The 21215-nt window shown below is 56.0% G+C and overlaps 1 protein-coding gene across 1 annotated transcript in view; it reads left to right on the plus strand.

Annotated features, from left to right (window-relative positions):
* Window positions 1-613: 613 nt before the first annotated feature.
* The window catches only part of MED12 (mediator complex subunit 12), a 21886-nt gene continuing 1284 nt past the window's right edge, over window positions 614-21215 (plus strand). The window contains exons 1-42 of the mRNA XM_040630818.1: window positions 614-894; window positions 1423-1527; window positions 1735-1926; window positions 2063-2222; window positions 2768-2949; window positions 3137-3247; window positions 3363-3617; window positions 3967-4113; window positions 4499-4598; window positions 4723-4859; window positions 5087-5218; window positions 5572-5698; window positions 6144-6373; window positions 6743-6823; window positions 6963-7133; window positions 7336-7480; window positions 7647-7697; window positions 8028-8146; window positions 8342-8485; window positions 8969-9132; window positions 9345-9476; window positions 9901-10128; window positions 10304-10448; window positions 10621-10741; window positions 11119-11220; window positions 11320-11433; window positions 11685-11860; window positions 12014-12193; window positions 13446-13517; window positions 13977-14110; window positions 14281-14442; window positions 14919-15030; window positions 15196-15285; window positions 15950-16059; window positions 16236-16371; window positions 16656-16817; window positions 17847-18221; window positions 18462-18612; window positions 18778-18974; window positions 19150-19227; window positions 19317-19534; window positions 21062-21215. The exon at window positions 21062-21215 is cut by the window's right edge and continues 102 nt beyond it. Of these exons, the coding sequence (XP_040486752.1) occupies window positions 796-894; window positions 1423-1527; window positions 1735-1926; window positions 2063-2222; window positions 2768-2949; window positions 3137-3247; window positions 3363-3617; window positions 3967-4113; window positions 4499-4598; window positions 4723-4859; window positions 5087-5218; window positions 5572-5698; window positions 6144-6373; window positions 6743-6823; window positions 6963-7133; window positions 7336-7480; window positions 7647-7697; window positions 8028-8146; window positions 8342-8485; window positions 8969-9132; window positions 9345-9476; window positions 9901-10128; window positions 10304-10448; window positions 10621-10741; window positions 11119-11220; window positions 11320-11433; window positions 11685-11860; window positions 12014-12193; window positions 13446-13517; window positions 13977-14110; window positions 14281-14442; window positions 14919-15030; window positions 15196-15285; window positions 15950-16059; window positions 16236-16371; window positions 16656-16817; window positions 17847-18221; window positions 18462-18612; window positions 18778-18974; window positions 19150-19227; window positions 19317-19534; window positions 21062-21215 (6201 nt within the window). The 5' untranslated portion in view covers window positions 614-795. The remainder of the gene's footprint in view (window positions 895-1422; window positions 1528-1734; window positions 1927-2062; window positions 2223-2767; window positions 2950-3136; window positions 3248-3362; window positions 3618-3966; window positions 4114-4498; window positions 4599-4722; window positions 4860-5086; window positions 5219-5571; window positions 5699-6143; window positions 6374-6742; window positions 6824-6962; window positions 7134-7335; window positions 7481-7646; window positions 7698-8027; window positions 8147-8341; window positions 8486-8968; window positions 9133-9344; window positions 9477-9900; window positions 10129-10303; window positions 10449-10620; window positions 10742-11118; window positions 11221-11319; window positions 11434-11684; window positions 11861-12013; window positions 12194-13445; window positions 13518-13976; window positions 14111-14280; window positions 14443-14918; window positions 15031-15195; window positions 15286-15949; window positions 16060-16235; window positions 16372-16655; window positions 16818-17846; window positions 18222-18461; window positions 18613-18777; window positions 18975-19149; window positions 19228-19316; window positions 19535-21061) is intronic.

Raw genomic sequence — 21215 nt, forward strand, 5'->3', positions numbered from 1 at the left:
AGTTCATGGACACTTAGGGGATACATTGTTGACCTTTACCGGCTCTAAGAATTTCCCTGGAAAGTATGTAACATTTTGTTTGCTTCTGTAACTTTTCTGGGAAGGCCCATAGCGCGCATCAGCATCTTAAAGGGGTTGTGAGTCAAAAAAGGTTAAGAACCTCAATGCCAGACCATAAAGACCTTGAGGGATTAGAGCTGGCCTTTCAGGGGTTTAATAGGTGCTTTCTTATGCAGACAGTTTCTAATCTTCACAGTAGCCCTTTGAAGGAGGTAACGTACACCCATTTTTCAGATGCAGAAACTCAGAAAGGCAGAAGTGGTTTAGGGTAAAAGGCAGAGTTTCTAACCGAGGCAAATACCCTTGAGCACCGATTCCAGGCCAGGAACCGAGCGAGGCACTGGGGAGCCAGTTTCAGCTTAGAGCTCGGCGTTGCCGCTGCCTCCCGCCTCGCGGGGTCGCACCCCGGGCCACACTGGACCGCTCGAGGACGTTCCGCAGATATTTGGGGACTGAAATCGATCTTCAGCCGCGCGGGCCCAGAGGCTCCGCAGCCGCGAAGCTCCGCCCCACGCCGGGCTGGGCCCGCCCCCGCTGCAGTCGGTATTGTCCGACGGTTCCCGGCGTCCCTCGGTTCCCCTCGGTAGTTTCCGGCAACGATCGAGAGTTTCTGACGTGCCCCCTGTTGTCTCTCGGCTGCCGTCCTCGCAACCGCCGCCCCCCTTTTCAGTTCCCTCTCCCCCTCCCCCCTCCGCCGGCCCCGGCTGGCGCCTCTGGCGCTACGGGCTGGGCAAGATGGCGGCCTTCGGGATCTTGAGCTACGAACACCGGCCCCTGAAGCGGCCGCGGCTGGGCCCTCCCGATGTGTACCCTCAAGATCCCAAACAGAAGGAGGTGCGTTCAAAAATCGGGGCTCTCAAGGGGCCTGAGGCAAGCGATCGGCATAGGAGGAAGCATTGATGGTTTGGTGGGGGGGGGCGGGGCGGTTTGGTGGGAGCCAAAGTCCCAAAAGGGGTTAGAGTAAAGTGGGCTGGTGTGGGAGCGTGGGACCTGGGGGGAGGGGGTTCCGGGGGGCGACTAGGGAATGATGTAGGGGCCACGCTGGAGGCGCCCCCCTCCACACGCACACACACACACCTCAGAAAGTTGTCTGAGGCAGCTTGGTGAGCTGCGGCTGCTCGCAAGCTTGCGAGGAAGAGTGATGTTGAGCGAGCGCTGGGTGATTGGAAATCTTAGTGACTGTGGGGGTGAGGGTGGGGTCCAAATGAATATAAGGGCCTAGCTTTAAATAACAATCTGTTCTACTCAGAATCCTCCTCCTACTTCCCCCCCCCTTGTTCCCTTCTCTTCTCCTGCCCTCCTCTCCCACCACCACCACCCCCAGGGGGAAAAAAAAGCTAAAATGTCGTTTTCCTGCCTCAGGATGAACTGACGGCCTTGAATGTAAAACAAGGTTTCAATAACCAGCCTGCTGTCTCTGGGGATGAACATGGCAGTGCCAAGAACGTCAACTTCAATCCTGCCAAGGTGAGACAGCCCTGCCAGGCTGAAGGAAAAGGCTGGACGAATCTGAGAAGGAGCAAAGGCCCTGGGTTGGGAAGACCTAAAGGGACGACCTGAATGGCTGAGTTTTCCTTCACGACCTCATGCTACCACATTGGTATTAGCCCATCAGAGGCATGACCACCTCTCCGCCTCTCCTTCCCATCCTGAGGTGTAGTTTTCTTCCCTCAGATCAGTTCCAACTTCAGCAGCATTATTGCGGAGAAGTTACGTTGTAACACCCTCCCTGACACCGGTCGCAGGAAGCCCCAAGTGAACCAGAAGGACAACTTCTGGCTGGTGACTGCACGATCCCAGAGTGCCATTAATACCTGGTTCACTGACCTGGCTGGCACCAAGCCACTCACGCAACTAGCCAAAAAGGTGAGGTGCTGGTTCCTGGTCTTCAGGCCAAGGCGGGGAGCATGGGTATGAAGTACTCTCCTATCCCCAGATTAAACTACGTGGGTGCCAACTTGTGGGGATGATAGAGGTCTCACTATCTGTGATGTCCGTCCAGGTCCCCATTTTCAGTAAAAAGGAGGAAGTGTTTGGGTACTTAGCCAAATACACAGTGCCTGTGATGCGGGCCGCCTGGCTCATCAAGATGACCTGTGCCTACTATGCAGCAATCAGTGAGACCAAGGTGAAGAAGAGACATGTCATTGACCCCTTCATGGGTGAGTAACTCCTAATACCAGGGGTCCCACCACTGATCGCATCAAGGAGTGATAGAGAGACCCTTGGAATGATTCTGCTTCGTCGTCTGTATTACTTGCTTCTGCTTTTATCTTGCATTCACTCCATTGGTAAACATTGAGTGTCTTGAGTATCTGCTGTGTGCATGTACTGGGCTGTCGAGGGGACTGGTCCCTTATTCCCACCCTTAGGATGCTTATAGTCTGGTAGGGATGCTAAGGCATATGTACGAATCACATAACTAGAGAACGTGTGTGTATGCATGACTATGTGTATATATGTGTGTGTGTCTCGAAAGAGAAGGTGAAAGGTTTTTTGAGACTTCAGTGGACAGAAAGATTACTTTCTTTTGGGGACACCTGGGAAGGCTTTGGGCAGGTGTCATTGGACCAGAGCCTGAGAAGATGAATAGAATTTAGAAGTATGGTGATTGGGGATATGGGTGTGGGGTAGCGGGGGGGGGGAACAGAAGATGTTCTAAGCAGAGGGATGGTGTAAAATAGTCCTTTCCCCACCTTTCCCCTAGAATGGACTCAGATCATCACCAAATACTTATGGGAGCAGCTGCAGAAGATGGCTGAATACTACCGGCCAGGGCCCGCAGGCAGCGGGGGCTGTGGTTCCACGATAGGGCCCTTGCCCCATGACGTAGAGGTGGCAATCCGGCAGTGGGACTACAACGAGAAGCTGGCCATGTTCATGTTTCAGGTAGGAAGAAGGGCATGTCACATGACGCCTCAGTGGAACCTGGCCTCACGTTCTGCCGGTATGGGACAGAATCTGCCTGCCAGCTTCCCCCAGCTGTGGTTCTCTTCCTCCATTCGTTTACTTTATCTGCTTTATCGCTAAGAGTCCCCAGGGAAACTAATACGCTTCCCGCCCCTTGGACCCATAGGATGGAATGCTGGACAGACATGAGTTCCTGACCTGGGTCCTTGAGTGTTTTGAGAAAATCCGCCCTGGAGAGGATGAGCTACTTAAACTGCTGCTGCCCCTGCTGCTTCGAGTAAGGCCTAGGATTTGGTGGGGAGGAGTGCCTAGGGAGGATCCGAGGAGGAATAAGATGTGACTGCCATGTCCCTTGGGGAGAACTGGGGGTTTTGATGGGCATGTCTTCACAGTACTCGGGGGAATTCGTTCAGTCTGCGTACCTCTCCCGCCGCCTTGCCTACTTCTGTACCCGGAGACTGGCCTTGCAACTGGATGGCGTGAGCAGTCACTCATCTCACATTATGTCTGCTCAGTCGACAAGCACACTGCCCACCACCCCTGCTCCTCAGCCCCCAACCAGCAGCACACCCTCTACACCCTTTAGTGACCTGCTGATGTGCCCTCAGCACCGGCCTCTGGTTTTTGGCCTCAGCTGTATCCTTCAGGTGGGTACTGTGTGGGCCCAAGGAAGCATTAAGAAGCATCCTGAGAAGACTTGGATGCCTGTCCTGAAGAATGGGGGTGATTCTCAGTGGGAGGTGGGAGCAGGCACTGAGTACTTGCTTGGAGATTGTTGCTTCTCGTTCCTGGGGCATTAGTTCCTTTCCAGGACTAAACAGTAGACCTGGAGCCTTTTAGGAGAGGGGATGAGGGGAGGGGCTCAGAGATGGAGTGGTGCTACGCCAGGGACTCAGAATAACGTTGGCCCAGAAAGCTCAGGCTGGGGTCTTCTAATGGGGTTCTAGAGAGGTAGCCTTGGGAACTGAGCCTGACTTAGCTGTTCCGGTCTGGCAGACCATCCTCCTGTGCTGTCCTAGTGCCCTGGTTTGGCACTACTCGCTGACTGATAGCCGCATTAAGACTGGCTCACCACTCGACCACCTGCCTATTGCCCCCTCCAACCTGCCCATGCCAGAGGGCAACAGTGCCTTTACTCAACAGGTAAGTCCCACCAGGAGCCAGCCTTGTGCCCCTGGATTGAGACGGGAGGCTGAATTGCTCTTTCAGAAATAGTGACTTAGAGGGGCACCTGGGTGGCTCAGTCAGTTAAGCGTCTGCCTTTGGCTCAGGTCATGATCCCAGGGTTCCTGGATCAAGCCCTGCGCTGGGCTCCCTGCTCAGCAAGGAGTCTGCTTCTCCCTCTCCCTCTGCCTCTCCCCCTGCTTCATGCTCTTTCCCTCTCTGTCAAATAAATAAATAAAACCTTTTTTTAAAAAAAAAAGGAGATAGTGACTTTGAGTCTGGTACTGTCCTTTGCGCCTAGGCCCTGGCTTTCTGTAGGCCTTGGTGCATCCTTAATTAAAGCCCTCCTTTTCCCATACTGCAGGTCCGTGCAAAGTTGCGTGAGATTGAGCAGCAGATCAAGGAGCGAGGACAGGCGGTTGAGGTTCGCTGGTCTTTTGATAAGTGCCAGGAAGCTACTGCAGGTGGGTGCCAGAGGACAGAGAGTAAGAAGGATGTTTGAGGGGAGAATGGTAAGGACCTAGCAATCTGAGAGTCGGCACACATTTGGCCTCTTGTTAAGTCCCCTTTACCGCTTTTCCTCCCGAGGCTTCACCATTGGACGGGTGCTCCATACTTTGGAAGTGTTGGACAGCCATAGTTTTGAGCGCTCTGACTTCAGCAACTCTCTTGACTCCCTTTGTAACCGAATCTTTGGGTTGGGCCCTAGCAAGGATGGGCACGAGGTAAGCAAGGAGGGGAACAGACGGAGCAAAACAAAAACAAAACATTGCAAGAGCAACAGTACGCCTGAGGGGAAGGCATGGTGAGGGCGGACACCAGGGATGTGTGAAGAGACAGTCTTCCTGGGCCTGGGATGTTTTAAGATGGGGGCCCAGTCTTGAAGAAATTAGAGCACGGTACTTTTTCCCCAGCCCTACCCTACTCACCCTTGTCTTCCTTTGGTCTCCAGATCTCCTCGGATGATGACGCCGTAGTATCATTACTGTGTGAATGGGCCGTCAGCTGCAAGCGTTCTGGTCGGCATCGCGCTATGGTGGTAGCCAAGCTGCTGGAGAAGAGACAGGCCGAGATTGAGGCCGAGGTCAGGGGGCAGAGATAAGAGAACACGGTTGGCCAATGGGGCAGGGGCAGCTGGGGTTGGAAACAGATGGAGCTGAGTAGCAGAACCCAAGTTCAAGTTGTGAGAAGACAGAGGGGTACGGAACCTAAAGGGAAAGTTGAGTACATAAGGCAACAGGAAGAAGGAGTAGATCGATGTTGGAGTTAGGGAAGTAGACAGGGCTTCAGTTGGGAGGTGGTAAAGAAAACGGAGCTCAAAGCGGGGCTGGAAGCGAAGAGCTTGGGGGTGGAGGTGAGACACGTGGCAGTTCAGGCATATGCATGGAGAGGTGAAGAAGCAGGGCANNNGCTAGGGTTGCTTCTCTTGTCTTACAGCGTTGTGGAGAATCAGAAGCCGCCGATGAGAAGGGTTCCATTGCCTCTGGCTCCCTTTCTGCTCCCAGTGCTCCCATTTTCCAGGATGTCCTCCTGCAGTTTCTGGACACCCAGGCTCCCATGCTGAGTATGGACCCCTGCCACCCTCCGCCTACCTCCGCCTAGACTCAGTTACCTGCCACTGTCACTGGGAAGCATAGCGAAGGGCTTTCTGGTGTCTATTTCTGTTTTGGGCTTTCTGCAGACTGAGTTTGGGGTATAATTCTAGCCTCTGATCATCTTATGGTTGAACAGAATAAAGGAATCAAGAGAAGAATAAAAACAAGAACTCACACCAGAAGCATTCTCATGCATAAATAGCAGCAAGGATGCTCTCTTCGTTTCCGAGACGGGGTGTGGGGCAGGAGGGGGGTGAACCAACTGCACTTTGTCCCTCAACGGTTTGGGGGGTCGTTCCTTGTCTCGCCTACCTTGGGTACTCTTAGGAGCACTGTGCCTTCGGTGTGCTTCTCTCCCTGGCTGCCCGTTTCTTGTGCTCTTCTAAGCCCCCCTTTCTCATTCCCTCTGTGCAGCGGACCCCCGAAGTGAGAGTGAGCGAGTGGAGTTCTTTAACTTGGTCCTGCTGTTCTGTGAACTGATTCGACATGATGTTTTCTCCCACAACATGTACACTTGCACCCTCATCTCTCGGGGGGACCTCGCCTTTGGAGCCCCCGGCCCCCGGCCTCCATCTCCTTTTGATGACCCAGCTGACGACTCAGAGCGCAAGGAAGCTGAGGGCAGCAGCAGTAGCAAGCTGGAGGTGAGTGGGCTTTGTCTTGCCCTCGCTACCTTCTTCGGTTGCTCCCATCTTCCTGGCTCCCAGAGTGGTCTGGGTAGCCCTCCCCTAATAAGGAGGGTGGTATTGGCTCGGTGCTTTGGGGCCAGCCCAGCCCTCTCACATCCGTTATTGGCATTTGCTCCTCACAACGGGGTGAGGTGCTCTGATCCCCCACTTGGAAGCTGAAAGGATTGAGACGTGAGGTGGGTATGTGACCTGTCAGAGCTCGACTCCTGATACGGTGCTTTTCCTAACACGTCTCTTCCCTCCAACTTCGCCGTGGGCCTTTCTCGGTGGTGTGGAGCAGCTCCCTGGGGCTAAAGCAACTTGGCTTATGTTCTGTGCCCTCAGGACCCAGGGCTCTCGGAGTCTATGGACATTGACCCTAGTTCCAGTGTGCTCTTCGAGGACATGGAGAAGCCTGATTTCTCAGTAAGTTAGATTCTCAGTAAGTTAGGTGTGGAAGAATGCAGCTCCTGAGGGCCTCCTGTTATGCGTCTCTGGGGAATTTCTTTATGCTCCTGACCCCCTTTTCACTCTCTAAATGTTCTGCCTTTTCGCCTTTTCTTAGTTATTCTCCCCTACTATGCCCTGTGAGGGGAAGGGCAGTCCATCCCCTGAGAAACCAGATGTGGAGAAGGAAGTGAAGCCCCCACCCAAGGAGAAGATAGAAGGGACCCTTGGGGTTCTTTATGACCAGCCGCGGCATGTGCAGTATGCCACACACTTTCCCATCCCCCAGGTACTGTTCCCCGAGCTCCTGGAGACCTCAGTTTTGCGCCGGGGTTTCTGTCCAAGGACTGTGCTGAGGGGTTGGAGCTGTTCTTGCGGGTGTGGTATGCTGGGAAGGGCTTGAGCACTGGGATGCTAAGGGGCACGGAGCATGCTTTGGAGAGGAGGGAGTGAGGCCTGTACCGGAGTCTGACGGTGCTGCTGGGATGCAGGAGGAGTCATGCAGCCATGAGTGCAACCAGCGGTTGGTCGTACTGTTTGGGGTGGGAAAGCAGCGAGATGATGCCCGCCATGCCATCAAGAAAATTACCAAGGATATCCTGAAGGTTCTGAACCGCAAGGGGACAGCGGAAACTGGTGGGTTTGAGGTTCCTGAAACAGATCTCCCCCTAGGAGTGCCCTAGTCAGTGTCCCCTTCCCCAGCACAGGGAACCCCCAGTCATGTCCCCATGTCCTGTCTCTTGGAGTCTCCTGAGAGCTCTAGTCCTTTTGAAACTTCCCCCCTCATTCCCCCCCTCTGCAGACCAGCTTGCTCCTATTGTGCCTCTGAATCCTGGAGACCTGACATTCTTAGGTACCTCACAGTAAGCCCCATACTGCCCGCCCTCCCCCCTCCCCTTCCTTGACCTAGCACCTCCCTGTATGTATTCCTCTAAGGTCCACGTAGTCTGTGGTCCTCTAAACCTTTGCTTCACTGACCCCTTCCCTTCATCCCTCCCCCACCACATCCTCGACCCTCCCTTCCCTTCTCCCTTTCTCCCTCCCACCCTTCCTCCCTGCCTTCCTTCCCTGATCCCTCCCTCCCCCCACCCACTCACAGCCTTCTCTCCATACCCCCATCCAGACCCCCAGTCAACTAGTTCTCGTCCCCATCCCGACTGCTCCCTTTCCACTGTCCCCTCAGGTGGGGAGGATGGGCAGAAGCGGCGACGCAACCGGCCTGAAGCCTTCCCCACTGCTGAAGATATCTTTGCTAAGTTCCAGCACCTTTCACATTATGACCAGCACCAGGTCACGGCTCAGGTGTGGGCCTAAGTCTTGCCCCCTTCCCAGCGTTCTGCCGGCCTGCCCTGTTTTCCTTTCCTCCTTATCTTTTTTTCTCCCCCCTAGGCAGGCTAAACCTCCCGGTCTCATCCCCTTCCGCCATCCTCCTTTTCTTGCCTCCCTGGTTCTTCCCGCTTCTCTCCACTCCCGTCTCACTCCCACTGCCCTTATCAGGTCTCCCGGAATGTTCTGGAGCAGATCACAAGCTTTGCCCTTGGCATGTCATACCACTTGCCTCTGGTGCAGCATGTGCAGTTCATCTTCGACCTCATGGAATATTCACTCAGCATCAGTGGCCTCATCGACTTTGCCATTCAGGTGGGGAAGTTGGGGAGATGAAGGTGAAGGAAAGCGTTTGTGCTGTATAGGGTCACGAGGTCGAGAGTCGGGGCTCAAGCCTGTGTCCCGGACTACTTGGGATGGGCAAGAAGGCTAGCTCGGTGGGGGCTGGAGGGTCAAGTGGAACATGAGCTTAGAAGGCCGGACTAGAGGCACGTGCTCCACAGGGAGGCCCAAGAGATAGATGAGAGCTTGGGTATGGACTGTCCTCCCGCTGTGGTGTTCATAGAATTGTATCCTAGAGACGGGTTAGATCATTAGATCGTTAGATCGTCAATGTGGCTTGTGGCGTTAATAGAATAAAGGACTGGCGTATGGCAACAGGGCCCTTCTAGACTGAGGCGGCTCCAGCAGGAAGGGGCTCAGGCCTGCCTGGGCAGTGGCCTCGCAGGAAGGGGGGTTATATACAACACGTGGGCCTCGTCTCATTTCTCACCCCCTGCCCCAAACTCGCTCTGCTAGCTCCTGAACGAACTGAGCGTGGTCGAGGCCGAGCTGCTCCTCAAGTCCTCGGATCTGGTGGGCAGCTACACTACCAGCCTGTGCCTGTGTATCGTGGCCGTCCTGCGGCACTACCACGCCTGCCTCATCCTCAACCAGGACCAGATGGCCCAGGTCTTTGAGGGGTAAGCAGAGGCTGTGGAATGACTGGACGGCACAGGACTCCAGCGAAGGCCAGTGGCAGGGGGCCCCCGAAGGACACGGAGGGCTCTCACCGTGGGGAAGTACCTGCCGTTTGGGCGGAGGGGGGAGGCTCGTGAGCCTGTGTCCGGGGACCTCTGTGCCTTGGCCCGTGCGCACCACCAATGACCGGCTCAGCCTTGCCCCCTCGTGACAGGCTGTGTGGCGTAGTGAAGCATGGGATGAACCGGTCAGATGGCTCCTCTGCGGAACGCTGTATCCTTGCTTATCTCTATGATCTGTACACCTCCTGTAGCCATTTAAAGAGCAAATTTGGGGAGCTCTTCAGGTAAGAGAGGTGGAGGAGGTGAGGGTAGAGAGTGGGACCTTGGCCCGTCTCCTTCCCGTTACCGCTCAACTCAGGAGCAGAGCACAGCCCAGGACCCTGCTGTCTCTGCGGGGCCAGCTGGGAACTCTGTCCTTCACATGGTCTTGGTTCCGGAGAGTAGGCCTGCCTCCCTCTCTTCCTTATCAGCCTGGCCCCCAGCCCATCTCTATGGGGCCCACACTCCTCCTCCTCCCAGCCTCCAGAGGCCCCCGCGCCTTGTTCTCACTGGGTCCCTGTCCCTCCCACTCTGCTTGGTCCCGGCTCCCTTTTGCTTGTCCCAAGGTCCCCGGCGCCTCCCTTTTTTTCTCCTCTCCCCCTTCCAGACCACTCCTCTGCCTCGCCAGATCTCCTCCAACACTACTGTGTCCCTTCTCCCCCTCTGCAGCGACTTCTGCTCCAAGGTGAAAAACACCATCTACTGCAACGTAGAGCCCTCAGAATCCAACATGCGCTGGGCGCCCGAGTTCATGATTGACACCCTGGAGAACCCTGCAGCTCACACCTTCACCTACACGGGGCTAGGCAAGAGTCTTAGTGAGAACCCCGCTAACCGCTACAGCTTTGTCTGCAATGCCCTTATGCACGTCTGTGTGGGGCACCATGATCCCGATAGGTATGGGGCGTACTGAGTCGGGAACGGGCACCACGCTCCTGCCTGAGTTTGGGAGGGATGAGATACCCGGGAGGTACGGCAACCTTGGTTATTGCTGGGGTGGAGATGAAAAGTTAATGAGTCTGAGGTTTTGTGGAACAAGCTTTTTCCTGAGGGCGTTTGTACTTCTCCCCAGGGTGAATGACATCGCAATCCTGTGTGCGGAGCTGACTGGCTACTGCAAGTCCCTGAGTGCAGAATGGCTAGGGGTCCTGAAGGCGTTGTGCTGCTCCTCGAACAATGGCACTTGTGGTTTCAACGACCTTCTCTGCAACGTAGATGTGAGACTTGGGCCTGGGTCCTGCTGGGGCATGGTATGGTTCCCTGGGCCGGGGGCTGGTCCCAGTCGTCGAGGTAGCAGAGGGACGGCCCGGTAGAGTGGAGGCCCACCACTTTGAGTTGGCAGCCTCTCTGCACACTGAGGCGGGGTGTCTTGTCTGCATTTTCCTCCAGGTCAGTGACCTGTCTTTTCACGACTCCCTGGCTACTTTTGTTGCCATCCTCATCGCTCGGCAGTGTCTGCTCCTTGAGGACCTGATTCGCTGCGCTGCCATCCCTTCGCTCCTTAATGCCGGTGAACTGCCAATCCATAACCCCTAGAATTTCTGGACCCCAGGTTTGACTAGACAATCTGGCCGTACTCTCACTGTTCGGTGTGGGGCTCCCTAGTACCGCCAGAGGCCAGTCCGGTGGTGTGCCTTGGGCTGGGAGCGGCCTCTTTCTAAACTGGCGTTGGCCGCCCCGATCTTTCTGTGTTTTGACCCTCCGAGAGACTCCCCTGGCGCTGTAAGACAATTGGCTGCCCCACCTCTTCTCCAGCATTATCTTGTCATTTCTCCTTTTGCCTGACCTCACCTTCCCTTGCAGCCTTTCGCCACCCACAAACCCACATACGGTCTCCCTTTGCCCTGTCCAATTTGCTTTGTTGTTGTTGTTTTTATTTTTCTTTAGCTTGTAGTGAACAGGACTCTGAGCCTGGGGCCCGGCTTACCTGCCGCATCCTCCTTCACCTTTTCAAGACACCTCAACTCAATCCTTGCCAGTCGGATGGAAGTAAGTGACCCCAATCTGAGCCAGCCAGCAGTAGAAAGTGTGGCTCCCCCCCCCCGCCGTTTCTACTTTTGCTTCCCCTGACTTCAGCTCCCTCCCCAGACAAGCCTACAGTAGGAATCCGTTCCTCCTGTGACCGCCACCTGCTGGCTGCCTCCCAGAACCGCATAGTGGATGGAGCTGTGTTTGCTGTTCTCAAGGCTGTGTTTGTACTTGGTATGGGGGTAGGAAGGGAGTGGTGCCAGAAGTGTGTGTGGGGTGGAGTGGTAGCTAAACTACAAAGGACAGTCTTTCTCCCTCCTCAAGGTGGTCTCTCTGACCTTTGGGGAGGAGAGGAGGGAGGGAAGTATATTTCTGTCCCACAGGGCAGGATTTGGGGAGTTGCTGCCTCTGTGGGTCCGGGCTGGGTCTCTACACTGTGTTCAGATCTCACTCTGCCCTCCCTATCTCCCGCCCGTGAACCACAGGGGATGCGGAACTGAAGGGTTCGGGCTTCACTGTGACAGGAGGAACAGAAGAACTTCCAGAGGAGGAGGGAGGAGGCGGCAGTGGCGGGCGGAGGCAGGGTGGCCGCAACATCTCCGTGGAGACAGCCAGTCTGGACGTCTATGCCAAGTACGTGCTGCGCAGCATCTGCCAACAGGTCAGTCTCACCTTCCGCCCGCACCTCCTAGTGCCTTTACGTAACAGAGCGCTCTTTCCAGCCACGGCCACGCCACCTTCTTCCTATACCTCCTGCCGCTCGTCGACCCCCAGCCCATCCCCCTTACTCCGTACCCCGTCACTGCTTCTTCAGGAATGGGTAGGAGAGCGTTGCCTTAAGTCACTGTGCGAGGACAGCAACGACCTGCAGGACCCGGTGCTGAGTAGCGCGCAGGCACAGCGCCTCATGCAGCTCATCTGCTACCCGCATCGATTGCTGGACAATGAGGACGGGGAAAACCCCCAGCGGCAGCGCATTAAACGCATTCTCCAGGTAGGCCAAGGGGACGGAGGTCTCGGAGGAAGTGGGGGGCCCAGGCCCGGGGTGAAACAGTGGGAGTCCTGAGAGAAAAAGAGGGCGGTGGTCAAGGAGGAAGACAGACGGGGCAGAAGGCGGTGAGAGAAACAGTTCCGACGTGCGTTCAGGAGTCAAGCCCACGCGGTCTAGCGCCTAGAGCCAACCGTTGGGTAAGGGCGCGGCTATCGGGAGTGGGACCGGGACCGTAGCTTATCAGTGGGAGGCACAACATCCAGGAAACTGAGTTTGGGGCTTGCTTGTTTGGCGTTTGCTCCTGGCTAAGTAGCGGACGGCGGGGCTCCCGAGGAGCTCGCAGTGATGGAGCGTCTGCTTTGGGCCGAGTAGTGTGCTCAGTGCTCTATGTACATCTTCTTGTTTCATCTGTGCAGCCCCGTAAAGTAGGTAGGGATGTCTGTGTTTGACCAACGAGGACTCCAAGGCTCGAAGAGCTTAAGTCATTTGCCCAAGGTCACACAGCTAGTGAGTTTAGAGTCAGCATGGGAACCCAGGCGGGCCCGTACCCCGTGCCTTTGCCACACGGATTCAGACATTCAGGTAACTGGAGGGAGGGTGGAGAAGGAAAGCCATCAGGAAGAGCTACAGGAATAAGGTCTCTTCAGCCCAGAGGAGATAACGTCAGGGAGGGATTAACTCACAGTAGGAGGCTTTGGGTCCTAAAGGACTTTGAGCAGCTGGTTTAAAACAGGAGAAGCAGGCTTCAACTTTAACATCAAAGATTTAGGGTAAGCGTTAAGGAGAACTTCCCCCCTCGAAGGAATGTGAGGCTCTGGAACTGGAGACTGGGGAAAGGTGAAGTTTTCCCAAACCGCTTTTAAAACAGTGTAGGTTTCTCGGGGCTCCTGGGTGGTGCAGTCGTTAAGCGTCTGCCTTCGGCTCAGGGTGTGATCCCGGCGTTCTGGGATCGAGTCCCACATCAGGCTCCTCTGCTGTGAGCCTGCTTCTTCCTCTCCCACTCCCCCTGCCTGTGTTCCCTCTCTCGCTGGCTGTCTCTGTCAAATAAATAAAATCTTTAAAAACAAAACCAAAAAAAGGGTAGATTTTTCAACCATTTTGGGTCATGTTGGTGGAGTCTTTCCTGAATAGAGTGACATGGGTAGGCATATGTGTTTCAAGGTTGTGAGAGATCAGGAACTGGCCTTGGGGTGGTAGGTGGCTGGGGGCGGGGGACGTGATGATGACGAGCTTGCGGGCGGCGTCTCTACCCCAGAACTTGGACCAGTGGACCATGCGCCAGTCTTCTTTGGAGCTGCAGCTCATGATCAAGCAGACCCCTAACAACGTGAGTGGAGCCCGCCCCCCTCTTTCCCATACTCACTTCCAACTCCATGCAGCAGGGGGGCGGGCCACCACAGAAGAACCTGCGTCTCACCCTCAGGTCCTTGAGCCGAGAGAGATAAGAGAGGATGGGAAGATGGCAAACGCATGGGGCTGATGAATAGGGAGGTGGGTCGGGAGTGTTGGGGCTCTGTGCCTTGGGGGGGGGTATTGGCTGCGGTAGTGGCGGAGGCTGTTTCTGTGGTCACAATGGTAGGAAGGTGTGCGTGGAGGAGACAGTGGGGAATTGGAGAAATAAGGAGGTGCTGGAGGGCACGGCTCCCAGCAGAGTGGTGTCTCTCCCTTCTCGTTGCCCTCCAGATGCTTTTCTCCACCCTCATCTTCTATGTCTCCTACTCTCTGTTTTCCTTCACCCCCAGTTGCCTAGTTAGCACCCCTTGTGCCTTTCATCCCCCCACCCCAGGAGATGAACTCCCTCTTAGAGAACATCGCCAAGGCCACAATCGAGGTTTTCCAACAGTCAGCGGAGACAGGGTCATCTTCTGGAAGCACTACCAGCAACATGCCCAGCAGCAGCAAGACCAAGCCAGTGCTCAGGTTGGGTAGAAACCTGTCCGGACCCCTCCCCTTCTGAGTTGTTCTTCTGCTAGTGTAAATGATTTCAGCCTCACGGAGATACTAGGCCTGTCCATCAGGCAAGGAGAGGATGGATTGTTCTACCCTTGCCTGGCTCCTCTGGAACCCTGTGTACTCCATCTGTCCTCCAGCTCTCTAGAGCGCTCTGGTGTGTGGCTGGTGGCTCCCCTCATTGCTAAACTGCCCACCTCAGTCCAGGGGCATGTGTTAAAGGCGGCTGGGGAGGAACTGGAGAAGGGCCAGCATCTGGGTTCCTCTTCCCGCAAAGAACGTGACCGACAAAAGCAGAAGAGGTAAAGTGGCTGTGGGGGCACCAGGATTGAGGGTTAGAAAGGAAAGGAGGCAGGGCCAGGGAAGAAGAAAAGTTGGGACAAGTTGGGACAGAGGGGTGGGGATAAAAAAAATCACAGGAAAGTGGAAAATCGGAGGGTAAGAGTGGGCACGGTTGAGCAAGAGGCTAGATCTTTTTTGTTGTTAATTTTATTGATTTATTTGATAGAGAGAGGGATATCAAGAGAGAGCCCAAGCAGGAGAGGAGAGGGAGAAGCAGGCTCCCTGCTGAGCAGGGAGCCCAACACTGGGCTCAGTCCCAGGACCCCGGGATCATGACCTGAGCCAAAGGCCGACGCTTAACCAACTGAGCCACCCAGGCACCCCGAAAGGCTAGATCTTGAGAGAGTAGAGTCTGGGGCTTGGAATAATGAGCTTGGAGCTTCCTGACTCGCATCCCATGGTCCTCCTCTTCTTTTCCTCTTCCTCCCTTCTCTAGCATGTCCCTGTTGAGCCAGCAGCCATTCTTATCCCTGGTGCTGACGTGTCTGAAAGGGCAGGATGAGCAGCGTGAGGGCCTTCTCACCTCCCTCTACAGCCAGGTGCACCAGGTACAGGCCTCGGGGCCACCGAGCAGGGCCGCAGGGCAGAGACAGGTGCCCCTGAGGCCACCACGTCCCCAGAACCTCCAGTACTTTCCGATCAATGCCTTGGGTGTTTGGGGATGGAAATGAGAAGATGCCCCGAGCTGTGTGTTACCCTTTTTTCTGTCTCAGATTGTGAATAACTGGCGTGACGACCAGTACTTAGATGACTGCAAACCAAAGCAGCTCATGCACGAGGCTCTCAAGCTGCGGCTCAACCTGGTGAGAGGGGGGCCCGGGGAGAAGAAAGACGTGGGTGGGACTAGAACTGCACCACAGAGAAGCCCTCCTCCCCCTCTCCGGCCGGCCAGGGGCTGGTGGGGAGCTGAGACAGAGGCCTCAATTTCCGCTGGATCTTCGAGTACAGACCTGGCTGTCCTCAAGACGCAGGACCTAGGGGCGCCTGGGTGGCTCAGTGAGTTAAGTGTCTGCCCTCCGGCTCAGGCTGTGATCTCAGGGTCCTGAGATCAAGCCCCACATGGAGCTCTGTGCTCTCTCTCTCAAATAAGTAAATAAAATCTTAAAAAAAAAAAAAAGACACAGGATCTAGAAGTGGTTGAGGGCCTGGATCTTGGCAGAGACCCTGCCCCAGTATCTTAGATTCTGGCTGGGCCCTCGGAGCCCTAGAAACCCAACACGGAACGTTGAGTGGAATTCTGGACATCCCTTAGTCCAACTCTGATCAGTTCCTAAGTCAGGAAACCAACGCCCAAAGGCGCCAAGAATTAAGTCATTGGCCTGGAATCATATAGCAGATCATGGGTCCGACTGGCACATGGCCTGAGCTGTGCGAAGTGGCGGCCAGGCCGGCCGGGTTCCACTGTAAGCTTTCCCGCAGTGCTAGATTTGGCCCCCGAGCCATCTGACTGGGTCGTGGCCCTGGCAGGTGGGCGGCATGTTTGACACGGTGCAGCGCAGCACCCAGCAGACCACCGAGTGGGCCGTGCTCCTCCTGGAGATCATCATCAGCGGCACCGTGGACATGCAGTCCAACAAGTAAAGCATCCCCACCCCTTCCCTTCAGTTTTGTACCCAAGAGGAACTCCCTTCCCCCACACCAGGTGCACGGCCCCCTACGGTTGGCATGGCTCTCCCTGCTCGGGTCCCACGCTGAGGCGTTGTCTGTCCTAGCCTGTTTCCTCTCCGGTTTTCTCCCGGGCTTCTCATCACAGCGAGCTCTTCACCACTGTGCTGGACATGCTGAGTGTGCTTATCAACGGGACCCTGGCCGCGGACATGTCCAGCATCTCTCAGGGCAGCATGGAGGAGAACAAACGTGCCTACATGAACCTGGTGAAGAAGCTGCGGGTGAGCAGGAGGGAGGGCAGGGCTCGGCGGGGCCGGGGACCGGCCCCATGGCTCCGGCTCGCCTGACCTTGTGCACGCTGCCCGGCCTCAGGGATTTCGTTCAGGCCAGAGCCGCCTGCCCTCCCTGTCCACATCCGCTTTTCTTTTTTTGTTTGTTATTTGTACATCGAGGCGAGGCTTTACCAAGTTTCATCTTCGTGCCCCGTTCTCTGCTGTCCCCTGAGACTTCCCATTCCTCCTTTGCTGTGTCCTTGAGCCCTTGCCCCATCTTCCTCTGCCCGCAGAAGGAGCTCGGGGAGCGCCAGTCAGACAGTCTGGAAAAAGTTCGCCAGCTGCTGCCACTGCCCAAGCAGACCCGAGATGTCATCACATGTGAGCCACAGGGCTCCCTCATTGACACCAAGGGCAACAAGATTGCAGGCTTTGACTCCATCTTCAAGAAGGAGGCACGTCCCCTTTCTTTCCCATCCCCGTGGCACCGATCCCCCCACACCCAGCTTTTCCCCGCTTTGGGCAAGAGCTTTCCCTGCATGAACCTTGTGGCTATGACAGGCTCAGTAGGCCAGGGAATCCGTGGGGCTCTTCTGGTGAGAGCCGTCTCTGGGGTGTGGAGCTGATCACTGAACTTTTGTTTACGTTTCTGCTCCCCATCTTGGGAGTCTCATTCTTTTTCCTTGGTCTGTCCCTTCACCTCTGCAGGCCTCCCCCCATCCACACCCAACTTCGAACAGACCACCCATTTCTCAGCACCTTGTCCTCCTCCACCCTGGTCGGTACCCCACCCATCGGTCTGGCCGACTGCTGGATCTGTTACCCCTGCATTCCTCTGCCCCAGCGCACCCATCTCTGCGCAACTTTCTCTGCCCCTTGTCTCTGTCTCTGTTGAGTAACCTGAATCGCTGTGGAGGGGGGGGGGCGGGGAGACAAAGCAGAGTCTAAATTCCAGAGTCCAACCCAGTCCTACATACATTGTGTTCACTTCTTTTCCTGGCCCATCTGGCTGGCTTTCCCCCCCATGCCTTCCCCCCACCCCCCACCACATGACTCTCACTTGGCCTTTCTCTGTGTCTCTCCGATCCCCTCTTTTGTCTCTCTCTTCCTGTTTTTCTGTCTCCCTATTTCTGTCTCTCGCTCTCTGTCTTTGCCTGTCTTCAGGCTCTCCCTGCCTTCCTGTTTCTGTCTGTGTCTTCCTCTGAATGTCCGCATCTGTGCCCGTCTCTGCTCCCTCGCCCGTGACCCTCGCCCCTCTGAACTCCGACTGCTCTGTGAGTGTGTATGTGTGTCAGTATGCGTGTGTGTTCGTGTCCGTCTGTCTCCCTCTCACCGCCTCCCCGGAACCTACCCGGGGCCTGTTTTTGTTTTTGTTTTTGTTTTCTTTTATTGTCAGCAGATCCTACCCCCTCTCCTAGAGTCCTCAAGGTCTGTCTCTGTTTTCCAAATCTCAGCAGCTCACTGTGTCTCGTTTTCTGGAGCAGGGTCTACAGGTTTCCACCAAACAAAAGATCTCTCCCTGGGATCTTTTTGAGGGCTTGAAGCCGTCAGCACCACTCTCCTGGGGCTGGTTTGGAACAGTCCGGGTGGACCGGCGAGTGGCCCGAGGAGAGGAACAGCAGCGCTTGCTGCTGTATCACACGCACCTGCGGCCCCGGCCCCGTGCCTATTACTTGGAGCCGCTGCCGCTGCCCCCGGAAGATGAGGAGCCTCCTGCCCCCACCCTGCTAGAGCCCGAGAAAAAGGCTCCAGAGCCCCCCAAAACTGACAAACCTGGGGCCGCTCCACCCAGTACTGAGGAACGCAAGAAGAAGTCCACCAAGGGCAAGAAACGCAGCCAGCCAGCCGCCAAGACAGAGGTTAGCGCTGCCCCCCACCCCGTTATGCTTCTTCCACAGCCTCCCCCCTCTCTCTTTCTCCATGATTCTGTGCAGTTTCTGGTTTCTGGTTTCTGGGGGCGGGGGAGGTGGGGGAGAGGTGCCTTTAGAATTACAGAAATGAGCCACATAGGTCTAGCTCCTCTGCACCCCTTGTACCCCAGCTCACCCCACCCCACCGAGCTACAGTCCACTCACCTTCCTCCTCTGCTGTTCACACAGGACTATGGAATGGGCCCGGGAAGGAGCGGCCCCTATGGCGTGACGGTGCCTCCAGACCTCCTGCACCACGCTAACCCCGGTTCCATATCCCATCTTAGCTATAGGCAGGGTTCCATAGGCCTGTACACCCAGAACCAGCCGCTACCCGCAGGTGAGAGCCAGCCCCTAGGAATGAGAGTTACCCGAGCGTCTCTCCCGCCTGAGGGACGATGCCACATCTCTGAGGATCTGTGCATGACCTGGACGCGGAGCCAGGGATTGGTGGGCGGGGGGGGGGACAAGGAGCCTGGAGAGGTCAGCCCGCTCCCCTTTCCAGGTGGCCCTCGCGTGGACCCGTACCGCCCCGTGCGGTTACCGATGCAGAAGCTGCCCACCCGACCACCATACCCTGGAGTGCTGCCCACAACAATGACCGGAGTCATGGGACTAGAACCTAACTCCTACAAGACCTCTGTGTACCGACAGCAGCAGCCCGCGGTGCCGCAAGGACAGCGCCTTCGCCAACAGCTCCAGGCAAAGATAGTGAGAGGGGCAGTAGGGAGGGCCGCCAGGGAGAGGGGCTTTGGAGGGTCACGGGACTGAGGAGACACCTGGGATCTTCGCAAGGACTTGCAGAGCGGGAGATGTGAGAACCGAGATGGTAGAAAGCATTTTTCCGAGTTTGAGTTTGTCTCCTTTTTCCCTTCAGCAGAGTCAGGGGATGTTGGGACAGTCATCTGTCCATCAGATGACTCCCAGCTCTTCCTACGGTTTGCAGACCTCCCAGGTGAGGGCACAAGAGGGTGAGAATGGGGGAAGGGGGCTTGAGGCCAGCTGCCCTGCACAGGCCCTGACCCCCTCTCTCCTCCTCTTTAGGGCTATACTCCTTATGTTTCTCATGTGGGATTGCAGCAACACACAGGCCCCGCAGGTACCATGGTGCCCCCCAGCTACTCCAGCCAGCCTTATCAGAGCACCCACCCTTCTACCAATCCTACTCTTGTAGATCCTACCCGCCACCTGCAACAGCGGCCCAGTGGCTATGTGCACCAGCAGGCCCCAACCTACGGACATGGGCTGACCTCCACTCAAAGGTACCCAAGGCATCTGGGGGGGGGGGGCTGTGAAGACACACTGGGCTGCGAGGGCGCATCTGGTGGGGGAAAACCCGTGCCAGGAGGTGACGGGACTAGTCAGAACTTTTGGAGATGTGAAGAACGCTTAGCTGGCCACAAAATGCCAGAGCCAGAAGGGACCTTGGCGACCGGTAGCTTTCCGTCCACATGCCTGACATTTCTTCCTGGCCCAGAGAGGGGAAATCACTCCTACAGCTATGATACGGAGAGATCCGGGGTTCTTAGACGTACTGAGTGGTAAGGGGTCATCCAGGCTGTAGTAGAGCAGTTCCACACTGGAACAGACTAGCCCCCGAGCCATCCGACCATGCGGAACACTAGTCTAGCTTTAGTTAAGACCCAGGAGCCACGTCTTGAGGCGCTGTAGCTTAGGATGTAGAACACTGGGGAGTGGACCAGAGGAAAGCCCTTTCCTTGGAAGCCTCAGCTGCCCGCTATGTGGCCAACACTATGCTAGGACGGTCTAGGGTGAGGAGAGATTTTAGAAGATACAGAGTCCCTCACCACAGAGAAGTTTTCATCCGGCTGGGGAGATGAGACTTACTCAGAACATGACGATGAGGAAAGAGGTATCAGGTGTGCAGTTGTGCGCTGCAAAGTAAATGGGAATTCAGAAAAGGTATGGGATGATGTCATCGTGGGCCTGAGTCATCAGAGGAAGTTTGACGAAGGAGGTGAGGTTTGAATTGGCCTTCAAAGGATAGCTATAATTTGGACTTGTGGAGTGGAGGACAAGAAAGGGGGGTCCTTTCTCGTTGACATAGCGTCAACGAAGACGTGGGGATCAGAGTAAGGAGGGTGACTGGGGTGGGGGGGAATGGAAAGAAGAGCAAGGATAGCGTGTAAAATTCACGCTGGGGCAGTAGCAGGAGATAGGCGCGGGATGGGCAGGCTGATATGGGGCTTCGAGCGCTCAGTGTAGAGTTGAGACACAGTCCCCCAAAGAGCTCTTTTGATCAGGAAAGCCATATGGTGAGTCGATGTGCTGACAGATGAATATGGGATGCAGGGGTAGGACGCATGGGGAAGGAGACAGAAGACTTGAGACAGAGGGTCCGGCCGGGAGGTAGCCTGTTGCTGTGCCGTACGTGGGAAGGCATAAGAGTGGGAGAACTCAGTAGTCTTTCAGATTCAGAAATGTTCCCTGGGACCCCCAACACCGATAGCAGAAAGCACCTCAGTGGGTGTTCAGAGAACGCCTCTCCTATGCTAAGACTGACTTTCGTTCTTGTAAGAGAAAAATGGCAGAAACAGGGTTGGAAGATGCCTCGCCATGGAGGTTACGAGCCACTAAAACGGGGTGACATCTTTGCCCCTTATTCCCCAACCTAGAAATCTGTCAGAACCCAGAAGGGCCCTTCTGGTTAGTGCCAGGAGGAATGAGTGAAGCGACTTGTCGGGGTTTCCTCCAGGTCAGGGACTCGGGACTTCTCCTCCCCCCCCCCCAGGGCCGTGCCTTGACCTTCGGACCCCTGGGCTTTGCAGGTTTTCACACCAGACCCTGCAGCAGGCACCCATGATAGGTACCATGGCTCCGCTGGGCGCGCAGGGCGTCCAGGCCGGCGTGCGATCGGCGTCCATCCTGCCGGAGCAGCAGCAGCAGCAGCAACAGCAGCAACAGCAGCAGCAGCAGCAGCAG

The sequence above is a fragment of the Ursus maritimus genome (assembly GCF_017311325.1).
Source record: "Ursus maritimus isolate PB19 chromosome X unlocalized genomic scaffold, ASM1731132v1 scaffold_X1, whole genome shotgun sequence".
NCBI lineage: Eukaryota > Metazoa > Chordata > Mammalia > Carnivora > Ursidae > Ursus > Ursus maritimus.